This window comes from Apiospora marii (genome assembly GCF_038362585.1).
Source record: "Apiospora marii strain CBS 49790 chromosome Unknown utg000014l_segment0_segment0, whole genome shotgun sequence".
Lineage (NCBI taxonomy): Eukaryota > Fungi > Ascomycota > Sordariomycetes > Amphisphaeriales > Apiosporaceae > Apiospora > Apiospora marii.
The window spans coordinates 115139-126682 of record NW_027117385.1 but is presented as its reverse complement, the minus strand read 5'-3'; the positions used below and the strand labels follow the sequence as shown (position 1 = coordinate 126682).

General features: G+C 54.8%; 3 protein-coding genes across 3 annotated transcripts; 2 read left to right on the top strand and 1 right to left on the bottom strand.

Moving 5' to 3' along the window:
* Positions 1-552: 552 nt before the first annotated feature.
* PG985_016218 (uncharacterized protein) lies at positions 553-1500 on the top strand (the record flags this gene model as incomplete). The annotated part of the gene is made up of 3 exons (XM_066835984.1): positions 553-667; positions 775-1087; positions 1386-1500. The coding sequence occupies 3 exons, from the start codon at positions 553-555 to the stop codon at positions 1498-1500; spliced, it is 543 nt and encodes a 180-aa protein (XP_066676000.1).
* Positions 1501-3165: 1665 nt separating this feature from the next.
* Positions 3166-3636, bottom strand: PG985_016217 (uncharacterized protein; the record flags this gene model as incomplete). Its single annotated transcript, XM_066835983.1, has 1 exon — positions 3166-3636. One exon carries the CDS (start codon positions 3634-3636, stop codon positions 3166-3168), a length of 471 nt encoding a protein of 156 aa, XP_066675999.1.
* Positions 3637-4778: 1142 nt separating this feature from the next.
* On the top strand, positions 4779-7134 carry PG985_016216 (uncharacterized protein; the record flags this gene model as incomplete). Its single annotated transcript, XM_066835982.1, has 6 exons — positions 4779-4812; positions 4931-5067; positions 5148-5178; positions 5241-5544; positions 5673-6972; positions 7072-7134. The coding sequence occupies 6 exons, from the start codon at positions 4779-4781 to the stop codon at positions 7132-7134; spliced, it is 1869 nt and encodes a 622-aa protein (XP_066675998.1).
* Positions 7135-11544: the final 4410 nt, after the last annotated feature.

Genomic DNA, 11544 nt, shown 5'->3' with positions numbered 1-11544 from the left:
ATGCCGATGTCATCATGATCCTGCCAAATAAAGTCTCCTGCCATGCTTGTCTGCTCACGAAGCTTCACAGTAACCAGAAATAGCTTCGGATGCGATGTGGGTGGAGAGGTGTGTACCTACCTTGTGTGTAAGTAGGAGATGGAACGAGCCTTGATTGAATAAGCTCTCCCCTCCCCCCCTTCCCTTCCCTCTAAGCTTGGGTTTGTCGGCCCGAGTTGCTATCTCCGACAATTTCGGCTGATCTTTCTTTCCTGTTCCTGTTCTGATACGTCGAAAAAGTCAGGCAGTTGCGTTGCGGCTCTGCCCTCATCCATGACGCGCTACGGCGGGCGCACGACCCAAGATGAAACCCAAGAAGCTGGGAGCTTGACGCCTTCGAGTCTCATGGCTGGCGGGGTGGGACAGCTGGGGAGCTTGGCAAGGTAGGTAGCTACGTAAGTAGATGAATGGCTAGCTACTGAATATTTATTGCCCGTCATATCTGTCATCCTTTCAATGATCGGTCCCTAGATCTCCAGCAGCTAAGCCTTCGCAACCAGCCAGATATCCAAGATGTTAGCGTCCGCGATAGAAATGCCTGGAAATGGGCAGCAGCAGCAGCAGCAGCAGTGCGTGGTCTGCGGCGCCAACGGGCGCCAGTACGACGGGAAGTGCTCGTCATGTGGCGGTAAGTTCCCTGACCTTTCTCCCCTTTATGTCGTTCGCTGTTAGTCTCGTGGCGATGTTGGCTACCTACATGTCCCAAGAAGCTGACTTCCATCCGCCCTCATGCAGAAGGAGACGCCCAAATGCTAGACCGACCAGACCAGCACCCCCACCACCACGAGGAAGACGCCGCCGCCGCCTCCGACGAAGACATCAACTCTCGGCGGCAGAACAACTGGTACGACAAGCACCGGCAGTGCCACGACGGCTCCGTCCACTTCGGCGAGCTCGAGCTCATCACCTGGGGCGGCGAGGAGGCCGGCTGGGAGCTGGGCTGGGGCCGGGCCCAGCTGTCCGAGGTCGAGTTCATGAAGAAGCAGTACAAGCACGAGTTTGGCGGCGACGACGAGAAGCTGTACGAGTACTGGCCCCAGGGCTTCCGGTAAGCAGGGGGGGATCACTCGTCCTGCACTGGGACTTCCTATTGGTCTGGTGCTAACATATGGCGGTGGATAGGTGGACGTGCTGTGGTACTACGGGGGACATGGCGTACGGCTGCGACCACCACGGGACCGGCCCGCAACCGTGTGGATGCGATTATTGCGGGTAAGCTCCTCCTACCTCGCCTTCGGTTTCGCCCCGTTATTATACATCGTGTATCATTGGAGATTGACTGACTGGGCGTCGCTTGTCGTCGGCTACAGGACAGGGATGTCACTCCCCGAGGATCTCTACTACAGCAAGCTGCCCGAACGGCAGGGCCTGCACCTATCGCGCGGTCCGGACCCCCGGTCGCACGGGTTCCACGCCATGATGAGCATGCCGAATTTCAACAACTACGAACTCGCCATGTAAGCCTTCCACCGCCACTTTCGTCATCGTTGTTCGTCCCGTTCGCTTCGTTTGTTTGTTCGTTTGTTCAGCTACGCTTCATTCAATTCGGTCGATGATGTGGAGGGCAAGCCTAAGATTCGAGATAATCTTCTGCAGGATCGTATTTGGTGGCCTATGATTGATACCCTGATGGATGGATGGATGGAAGGCTCGAGGTTTCGGATGGGTGGATTGGTTTGATCTGGGGTTCTGGGATTATTTTTCTTTTTGTAATTCTAGTTTTCGATTGGGACAAACTGGTCTCGCCCGAGTCAGTCTGCTTGTCGGGAGCTAATATGGCGTCCGCCGCACCAGTCATTCGTCCCGTATGGTGCGGCATGCATGAGGCTGGAGTTTGACTTACTAGCGGTATATAAGATGGGCATGCGGCTTCACGCCGCATTCCAAAGCAGACTTTATTGTTCCAATTGCCGCCATGGGCTGTGCTATCGTGTCTGACGCCCCTGGTCATCAACGATGTATTGCAGTTGTGCCAATGGGAGGGTAAACATTGACGCAAATTGGAACCCGGCTTGCGTCCCTAATACCACGAATCTTAGATCGGGACAGCTCAGTGATTCAGGTTGTGGATGGTCATGCGTTTCAATCATTGTGGTATGTGCAGGCTAAGCCAATCCTGAGAAAATGAGGCTCTCAATAAAGGACAGTCAACTGAAAGTGTGCACCGGCCGAGCAAGTATTGGCGCAAGTTATCATGCTCCCTAAATGGGGACTAGCAAATAAAAACGGCTTCTGATTGCATAAGCAAACTGGTGGGGGATGTAGGTCAACGGCTTGGCAACATTGTAGATGTTTTGTTGTTGTTGACGACGATGATGGAATGGCTGGTTGATAGGCATGAAGCCGGTGAACAACAATTAACATGTCACAATATGGCTTCGAAGGTTTTGTATTTGCATACAATACGTACCAAGGACCCCTTGAAGCTGACCCGTGAGCGAGTTTCCATCGTGAGGGCGTAAAATTTGCGATGCGCCAGTAAACTAGAACTAATGACCTATTGACCCCAGCCTGCACAAATAATTCCAACATGTCTATTCCTTACGTCTTCCTAGATTTTGGAGGATGACCCGATGGAAGAGATTCTGCCATCGAGCCGGCCATCTCCTTATCCTCACGGCTGCTGCAGTATTAGATCTGTTGGCGTGTATATGTCTAATTATCATAGTGTTGCTCCTTGGACTGGCCTATGTTATCTGCGCAGTGATTACAGGAGGAAGGAGAAAGATAGCACCCAAATCCCCCATGGGGGCAAAAACAAAGCCGGCCCGCACAGGGAAGCACAGGATAATCGTGATCATTGCCGGCGCCGACGGTGGGGTGGTCGCCGGCGGTGGGGTCGAACAGCTTGAACAGCTTGAGCAGCAGTGCACCGGCCGACCACCTGCACCGGGCAGGTCCTCCTCCCCAACCCGGTGCATTCGCAAGTGGTTCCACACCGTCACCCATCTGCCAATCCGAATCATACGCTCCCCTCTGTGGCCCGCTGTCCTCAACCCTGACGCATCCACATCATCCTCGTCAACCATGTCGGCGCCGGCTCCCTCCTCGCCCGGAAGCGTTTCCTCTCCCGAGCCTGGAGAAGTTTCTTCCCCCTCGCCCGCAAGACCCGAGCCGTGGGAGAATCTACCGCGCGAATTGCCTTTCAACGAACCCTTTGCCGTCAACGGCACCATCATCAACCCAGTCCACACCCCGAGCGTCGAGCAGTGTAAACAAGTCATCGAGTTCAAACGAAATACCACCCTCTTCCACTCGGGTGGGATGGCGGCCAATGGCTTCCTTAACGAGGTGCTGGCCGAGAACCGATGGTACCTGAAGGGCTACAAGCCGCTCTGCCAGAAGCACACGTCGGGCGATTTCACCAGACTGTACCGTAAGAACAAGCAGGCATGGCGCAATCTGTCGACCGCGTTGGCGGAAGGGAGCTCGGGCACGGCGTACGTGCTGCTGCCGCCCGGTAAGAGACTCGACGGCATCCCGCGGACCGGCCACTTCTACCGCGACGAGTGGCCCTTCTTCGGCCCCAAGCTCGAGTGTGTTATCCGCATCTGCGCCGTCGACGCCGATAGGCGCGAGGTTATCTGGTCGCGTCATCCTCCTCCTCCCCCTTGGTCGCCTTCGCCGTCGCCGTCGCCCTCGTCTGCATATTCGCCCTTGCCCTCGCCGGTGTTTACGCGATCGCCGTCGCCGTCGCCGTCGCCGACTCCGCCACCGCCCGCTCCCCCTACTACTACTTCGCAGCGATACAATCTGAGAACGCGCGTTCGCGAACAGTTGCAGGCCTTCACCTACAAAGAGACGGGCACCCGGAAGAAGAGACAGCGCGTCGAGACCAAGTAGAAGTCACCACTGGAGAACAATACGGAGGAAGGGAAGGAACCGAGAACGTTTGAACGACAAAAGAGTCCGTTCCGAAACATTCCGCGATGCGCGCATACACGAACATAGGATTCTCGATGAGACGATACAAGAGTATCTGGGATATCATGTAGGAACACAACCATGCGGGGAGTTGAAGAGCATCAAGTGGCGAGATTACGCGGTGTATACGAGATCACGAACCAATGTCTTCTGCCCATGCATTGCGCATCATCATGAGTAGTAATAGAATAAGATTAAAAGGACCTATTGATCCATACGATGCGTCCAATCGGCAATGACTCGCCACGCGGTGACTTTTGGGCTGACTTGTCAAATAATTCAAGGCAAGTGAGTACTTTGGATAGGGGAGCAGGACTCTTTCGCCTTTCGGCAGGATTTCGCGTTGAGCCACTAGTATCGCTCGGCTTTCTTTTTCGGATCATCGGCTCCTTGGCATTGATGGGGCGGCGAACTTACTAGTAGCACATGCACATGTTTGTATGCACTGTAAAATTTATGCAAGGAGGGGGCGAGCTGAAGGATGACGGACCTAGTATTATGGCGGCCACGCGCGACGCCAGGGGAACCTCTTCCGGCGGGTACGAACTCGGCGCTAAGTGCTTGCAGGTAATCCAAAAGTACCTACCTGCGGACTTACACGCTTTCAATTGCTTTAGCCAATTACAGGGCCCCGCGTAGGACTATGCCAGCATGTCAGCCGGTACTTTAATAATGTGACGCCCGGCTCTGGCTCTCGACTGATGCCGGTCTCCGAGTATTTAATATGTATCCAACGGTTCCCATCACAACCATGTCGCATTGCTAGCCTTCACTCTGTCGATCGGTCAACTTGGGGTTCTGTCACTGAGACGAAGATGGATAAAGTCAATATTGCTGTTATTGGTACAGGTAAGAGTGCTTTCAGCTGGAGTTTTCAAAAGTTTTCCCAACTAGCCACAGGGCAATATACAAATATCTTGGACATTAAACTTCAAAAAGACCCATACTCACTTATCTTGGACCGCAGGACCCGCGGGACTTACGGCCTTAAAGACGCTGCGAGAAGAAGGCTTCAATGCCATTGCCTTCGAGAGGCGCGACCGAATCGGCGGCCTCTGGTCCTATAGCGGCAACCCCGCCTTTACCTCGGTCATCGACGGCACCGTGTGTAACATTAGCAAGTTTGTGGTGGGTTTTGTCCCTCCGCGGCTGTACCGGGTGAGGTGCTAATGGGTCCAATGCAGACAGGGTTCAGCGATTTTCCCCTACCCAGAGGTACGTTTCGAAGGAATAACTCAAATACGAACCCATTAAAATAAGGCATACGGCTTACCAAGAGACCATGAGGGAAGACTCCCCTACCTATTCTACGGGCCAACAAGTGGGCGAGTACTTTCACTCCTACGCAGTCCACTTCCAACTGTTGGAGCATGTGCGGTTCCAGACCACGGTCAGAAAGGTGCTTCGAAACTCGGCAGATGATGGGTGGGATGTCCATGTCACCGATACTGATGGGGATAGGATCCTTCCTTTCCACAAAGTCGTCTTCGGCAGTGGGAATGAAAGCATACCGTCCTGGCCGTCTTTGCCGGGCAGAGACAAGTTCAAGGGCATCGTGATCCACGGCCAAGCATACAAAAGGTGAAGACGACGCCCCTTGCATGGCCCTTACCTGTGTCCTTGCTTTCTCCCTTCTCCCTTGCCTTCTCCCTTGCGTGCCCTTTCCCCATACCACCAACCGTCACTAACACTTGGTGCCAAACATCAAGCCCGGAACCATTCGTCGGCAAGCGCGTACTGGTCGTCGGCATGGGCAACACCGGCGCCGACATCGCCACCGCCCTCTGCCGCCACGGCCCCCCTGGCGGCCCCGCCACCGCCTCGAAAGTCTACCACTCGTACCGCCGCGGCCGGCTGGTGATCTCGCGCTACGAGGACGACGGGGTCCCGCTCGACACCAAGCTCACCTGGCCCGTCATGTGCCTCAAGTACCTGCTCGACGCGTGGGCGCCCCGGCTGATGGCCCCGCTGGTCGACTGGATCATGCTGCGCAAGATGATCGGCGACGCCGCCCGGTCGGAGCCCCGTCTCCGACCGGACGAGACGCCGGCGCAGCGGCGGAGGCGGGCCGAGCAGAAAGTTAGGCACGAGTGGCGGCTTGCGGATTTTCCGAGCCTGTCCCGGCGGCACCCGACGGCTAACGAGCACTGGTTCCCCGCCGTGCAGAGGGGGGCTATTACGCCGGTGCGCGGGCTGAAGCGGTTCGTGGGCGAGCGCGAGGTCTTGTTGGATGATGGGACCGTGCTCGAGGTGGATGCGGTTATTGTGTGTACGGGGTATCAGTACTTCGACTGCAACATGATGCCCGAGCTGGAGATGGATGGGGCTGACGGGCTTTCCCTACGGACTTCGGGGTCGGTGGCTAAGGAGAGAAAGGCCAGGAACGAGGCTTCTATGAAGGAGACGGGGGGCGAGGAGGAAGAAGAAGAAGAAGCAAAGGAAGAACAACCACACTTGCCGCGACTGTACCACTTGATATTTCCGCCGCGCTGGGCCGACTCGGTCGCGTTCCTCAGCTGCTTCGCGCCGCAAGAAGCCGCCTGGAACGTCTGCGAACTGGCCTCGATGGCAGTAACCCAGATCTGGGCTGCTGATACGGCCAAGAAGAACAACACCAACGCAAAAGAACCAATACCGTTGCCGCCAGGATACCGCCAACCCGCCGCCCTCCCCCTCGAAGCCGAGATGAACTGCCAAGTCGACGCCTACCACCGCTGGTGGCGAGCGGAATGGCGCCGGGACCGCGCCATGCTCCCCGGGTTCGTGCGGGCGGACGGCTTCAACCGGTTCCTGCACGCGGCGGCGGGGACGGGGCTGTACGAGCGCCTCGATTATGTGTTTGCGCCCCGGAACTGGCGGCTCTGGTGGCACGATCGGGAGCTGTATGTCTGGCTGGCGCGGGGGCCCATCAACCCGTGCGCGTACCGGCTGTTCGAGACGAATCCGTTGGGGGTGCCGGGGTGCGGGAGGCGGGGGTGGGAGGGGGCGAGGGGGGCGGTTAAACAGTTGGTGAGTTTCTTTTTTTTTTTTTTTTTTTTTTTCTAAATTTGAAGGGAGGGAAGTAGCTGTGAGGACAGTATAAACTAACGAATATTGCTATGACAACAGTACGAGGATGCCGAAGAGTTCAAACGAGATGCAGCGAAGAGGGTGGCTAGCAAGACGAAATGAAGGAAAGGGGTGCCGATTTGTATCGGGATGAGATATGGAAAGGTAATGATGAGTTGCGGCGATAGCAGTCGGAAGTTGTATATACGTGGATACGTGGTATGGATTATTGAGTTACATATATGAATACATATACTACCGAACAGGACTCTGTCTCTTGCATTACTGGGAAATTCAGCGCTGCACCTTGCAGAGATTATTGTATAAACGCGACCAAAAGCCGTTCGTGGAACACACAATAAAATACAAGAAGATGCTACTGGATGTTGGTAATAGAAGTTTTAATTCCCATATTAGGCTCATTCTTCAACAAACGTTGGCTCTGATCCTGGGTCAGACAGCCGTGTTTCTCGTAAACTACCGACGTTTTCGGCATGTGTTGCCATGTACAATGGAGGAGAGACTGGAATTAACGTGGCTTGCGTTTGGTATGCCGGAGAGGTCGCATGCAGGCTCTGGACAATAAGGTAGTTCATGACGAGGGGGTAGCCTCAGCTATGTATTGGTCGAGTTACGTCTCCATGGGTTGTGCAGTGCTTATGCCAAGAACTTCAGCTGGCGTGGGTGATACGTGTCATATCTCCTCTGTGATAGGGGAGCAACGAAGCAAATGTGTACTTGCAGAACTCGAGAGTCCAGCTGCACCCGGCTTAGACTCTTGGCAACCATCTCCACGTGCCAACGTTCCTGAAAAGATCCCAGGGTGGATTACATGACGGGAAGAGGAGACATCGCGAGATCTTGCAGCATGCAGCCCTGGGGGAGGGTCCGGGCCCGTTTACGATCTGGAAGACGGATAACCGCCCGCCCCCTGATCAGCAGGGGGGCTCGGAGGTTTACCTTATGTAGGGCTTGTTTTCTTTCACGATTCCATGGCAGGTTGGCACCCCCACGCGTACCTTACGCCGTTGCGGATGAGTCAGATGTAACGTCGATCGTGGACTTGGATGTCTCGTGGCCAAGACAGGGCACGGGGCCCTTGGTGCGTCCCCCACGGTTCTGGGATTGGTCCCCCATGTTGTAATCGTGGGGTATGTTGTTCGGTTCGACCCCGCTACTAGACTAGATTCGTGAGGCGACAACTACAGTGAGCCTCCAGGCGAGATGTGGTCTCTGGAAGGCCGTTAATGTGTCAAGGCGAAGTCATCGACTGAAATGGAAGTAGCTATGGCATATCAAGTCAGTTCAAGAAGACGAAGCGTCCCCTACAGTTCATACAGAAAGTCACATTTGTGGTTCAAGGTGAAATCAAGAAGAAATCCAGAGAGCTGCGTTCTGTTCTGGATGGCAATGCAGTGGCTAAATGCATCCCTGTCGTGGGGGTGGGAGGAGGTATCGTGATGAGGGCTGACAGGTACATTGGTCAGCACGGTCCACATAAGTCGAAGTGGTCCTTGGGGAAGCAGGGCGAATCAAGGACGGTCAGGGGCAGGTTGCACTTTCGGGACACCCAGGTTGAAGGCACAGATCGAAAACCAAGGGATTGGCGAGAAAAGACTACACAAGAACTGACAGCCTACCAGGAAGACGAGCAAGTGCTTAAGGAAAGAGGAGTATGCAAATCGGGCAGCGGTTCAACGCCACTGTAGTAATGCAATTAGAACAATTCTAGTCTATCGCCGTAGTGCTGAGTGATGTCGTCAAGCCGTATCTTTCAGGTCAAGCGTATGCGCGGTTTCGATGATAGTACGGAAATAAGAATGGGGGCGCGATTCGTCTCACATAGTCTAGTCTAATTCCTTCACAAGCCGCCTGCCGTTAGCCGTATCGTAACCTTCTTTTGCATTACTAAAGCCCTACAGTTCAGCCCTTTGACGTGAGATCTGATTGGTTCCTGCAAAAATACAGGACTTGGAAGCGTGCTGCGACTAAAGGAGCGAATCGCTGTAATCCCCGCTGTTGTAGAGGAAAAAGTAGGTGAGCGGGAGAAACGCTACGCTTCCAGGGTTGCTATGACACAGGGAAATTGTCTCCGAAAAGGGCAATCTCAAGACCCTCGCAGATGTATGCAATGCAAAAGTTGTCCAAAGACGATACCTACTTTTCCAGTCGAAACAAACGCCATCCCGTAATGCCACGCCAAGTCGCCGCTAGGAAATCTTTGTTTTTGGCTCTTGGTTTGACATGGCGGGAGGCGTAATTGGTGTCTGCTCTAACCTAGGGCTGGGCGATTACAGACGAAGAGATGCGGCACCACCAACTTGGGGGCACCCGAACACCCGAAAAGGCCTGAGGTCTCACGAGAATCGGCAAGAAACGGCAGAAGGAAAAGAAAAGAACATTGCACATGATATCGCTGCGATCTAGATGCCAGTTTGCTTATGCCTGCGTGTACGAGAAATTGCGAGCTCTCAGCGGACGATCGAATGATTCTGGGGAGAGGAACTGACAACTGCTCCCCGTGCTGGCAGGCCCGGGGTCTGGGGACGCAAAAAAGCTGGGGACTAGACCTGGAGAAGTTAGTGTTCCTTCCCACAGCTTGACAGGAACTCCTAGCGCCAGCCTGGGAAATTTCAGCTAGGGAACTAGAAGACTCGAGGGGCTGCTTCGGTGGGACCAGCTCCACTAACCATCCCACGCCGGAAAGAGCAGCTAGAAAACGAACAGTTTCGACTTTTTTTCTCTCTCTTCCTTCTCCATGCATGGCATGCTGTCGTTTTTGGTCCCACTTCTCCTACGTCACCCACTTCTTTTTCTCCCACTCACTGTAACGACCTGAACTGTGCAGAAAGTCGGGGTCTCCGCACGTCTGTCGGGCACACTCGGTGAATTCCCCAAAATCTCCCCTCAGATTTACCCCAATTCCACTCCCTCTTTCTGCCCCAAACTCTGCCTCCCAAGTGCGTGGTCGGGCTAAAACCGACATAGATCAGCATAGCAGCTGTCGTCCTATCAATGCAGCGTATTAACCTACAGACTGCCATTCAATGGCAGTCTGCACGATGAACCAAAACCTACCAGAACCCCAACAGCAGTGGAGCCCATGCAATATCAATCTTAGATTTCCGCGCAATCACTTGCTGTTGAGACAGTATTGCCAAATATGTTACCTAATAGTCTCCCCCATCCTTGAAACCTGGACCTGCCAAGCTTCGACACGGTCAACGCGGTGAAGGAGCGCGACAATCAATCGGAATCTCTAGGGGGTGACAAGTCGCTAGAGAATCGAATCCATTGCTTGGCCATCGAAAAGTCCTGCTGAGTCCGCCGCCCGTCTGCTGCCGTCTGCCTGTCGCAGAACCAGTCGTCTGACTTAGACCCGGGCTCTTTTCGGCCAGAACGTGGGCTCGCTGTGGGTCGTCACTGTAAGGAGCCCCCGCGCCGGCGAGTCAGTACGGCTCAGTCATCATCCAGGCAACTTACAGGGGGGTGGACCTGCACTACGACCATCAACTCCCAACCTGGCTAAAATGGCCGCGCACTCCAAGCTTTTTGCGAACCTACCAAAATAATTCCCGCTACAGGGCAGGGCCAATTCCAAGCCAATGTCTGAAAAAGCTTCCTCTCGGGAGCCAAGGCAATCGACACGCTTAGCTAGCCTCGAAAGAAGCCTTTAGCGACGATCAATGCCGCCCTTGGCCTTGCTTGACTGGATTAGGGGCAGACGGCCGTTATGGTAAGGCAGGTAGGCCAGGTCCAAGTCAGGCATGCCAGCCGACCAGCAGGCCGGTGTCGCTGGGAGTGGAGCTCGGAGTCGGTTCGTGCAATGCGTGCTCGTGCCGTCTCAATCTTGGTTGGTCATGGGCGAGATCCGACTTTTGCTTTGACTGGGGAAGGCGAAAAATTTGTCCATCCGCAAATCTCACCACGGTAACCATACGACGACGGCCCAGTTATGCGTCGACTGTTTTGGGCCAAGTTCTAGGCTCTAGGCCGTCTGGTGCATGGCCCGGAGGGTTGCCCCAGAGCCCCCCGGGTCCCATCAAAACTCCAGGAAATGCGCTGAGGGCAAAAGCTGGAGAGTGGTTGCTTTGTCGGAGGGGATCCGCTGGGGCCCCAGTGGAAATAATCGCTGCTACTTCGGTGCTATTGTCCCCGGAACACAGCTACTCACCTGTACGTATTCGAGTCCAAGTCCCCACCATGACGGCGTCGCGTCTTGATCAATCTCGTGACGGTGGTGGCCACTGCACTACGACTTACCACGATCAGACCTTGAGGCTGCTCCGGGGGGAAGAGATCAGAAAATACAGTTCACCAGGATATGATTAAAAGGGCAAGGCAAGTGCCGCTCGAATCTCCTGCCGATCTGCACTGCTCTCCCAGTATCCATTCGCCTGCACAAAAGGGACCTCAAGCCCGCCTTCAGCTTCCCCTGGCATCTCCCTCTCCCTTCCTCTTTCTCTCCTCGTCCCGTGTGTGTTCGTTCAGCTCGATCATACCGTCAGTTCAACCACGTTCGCACACCCCAAC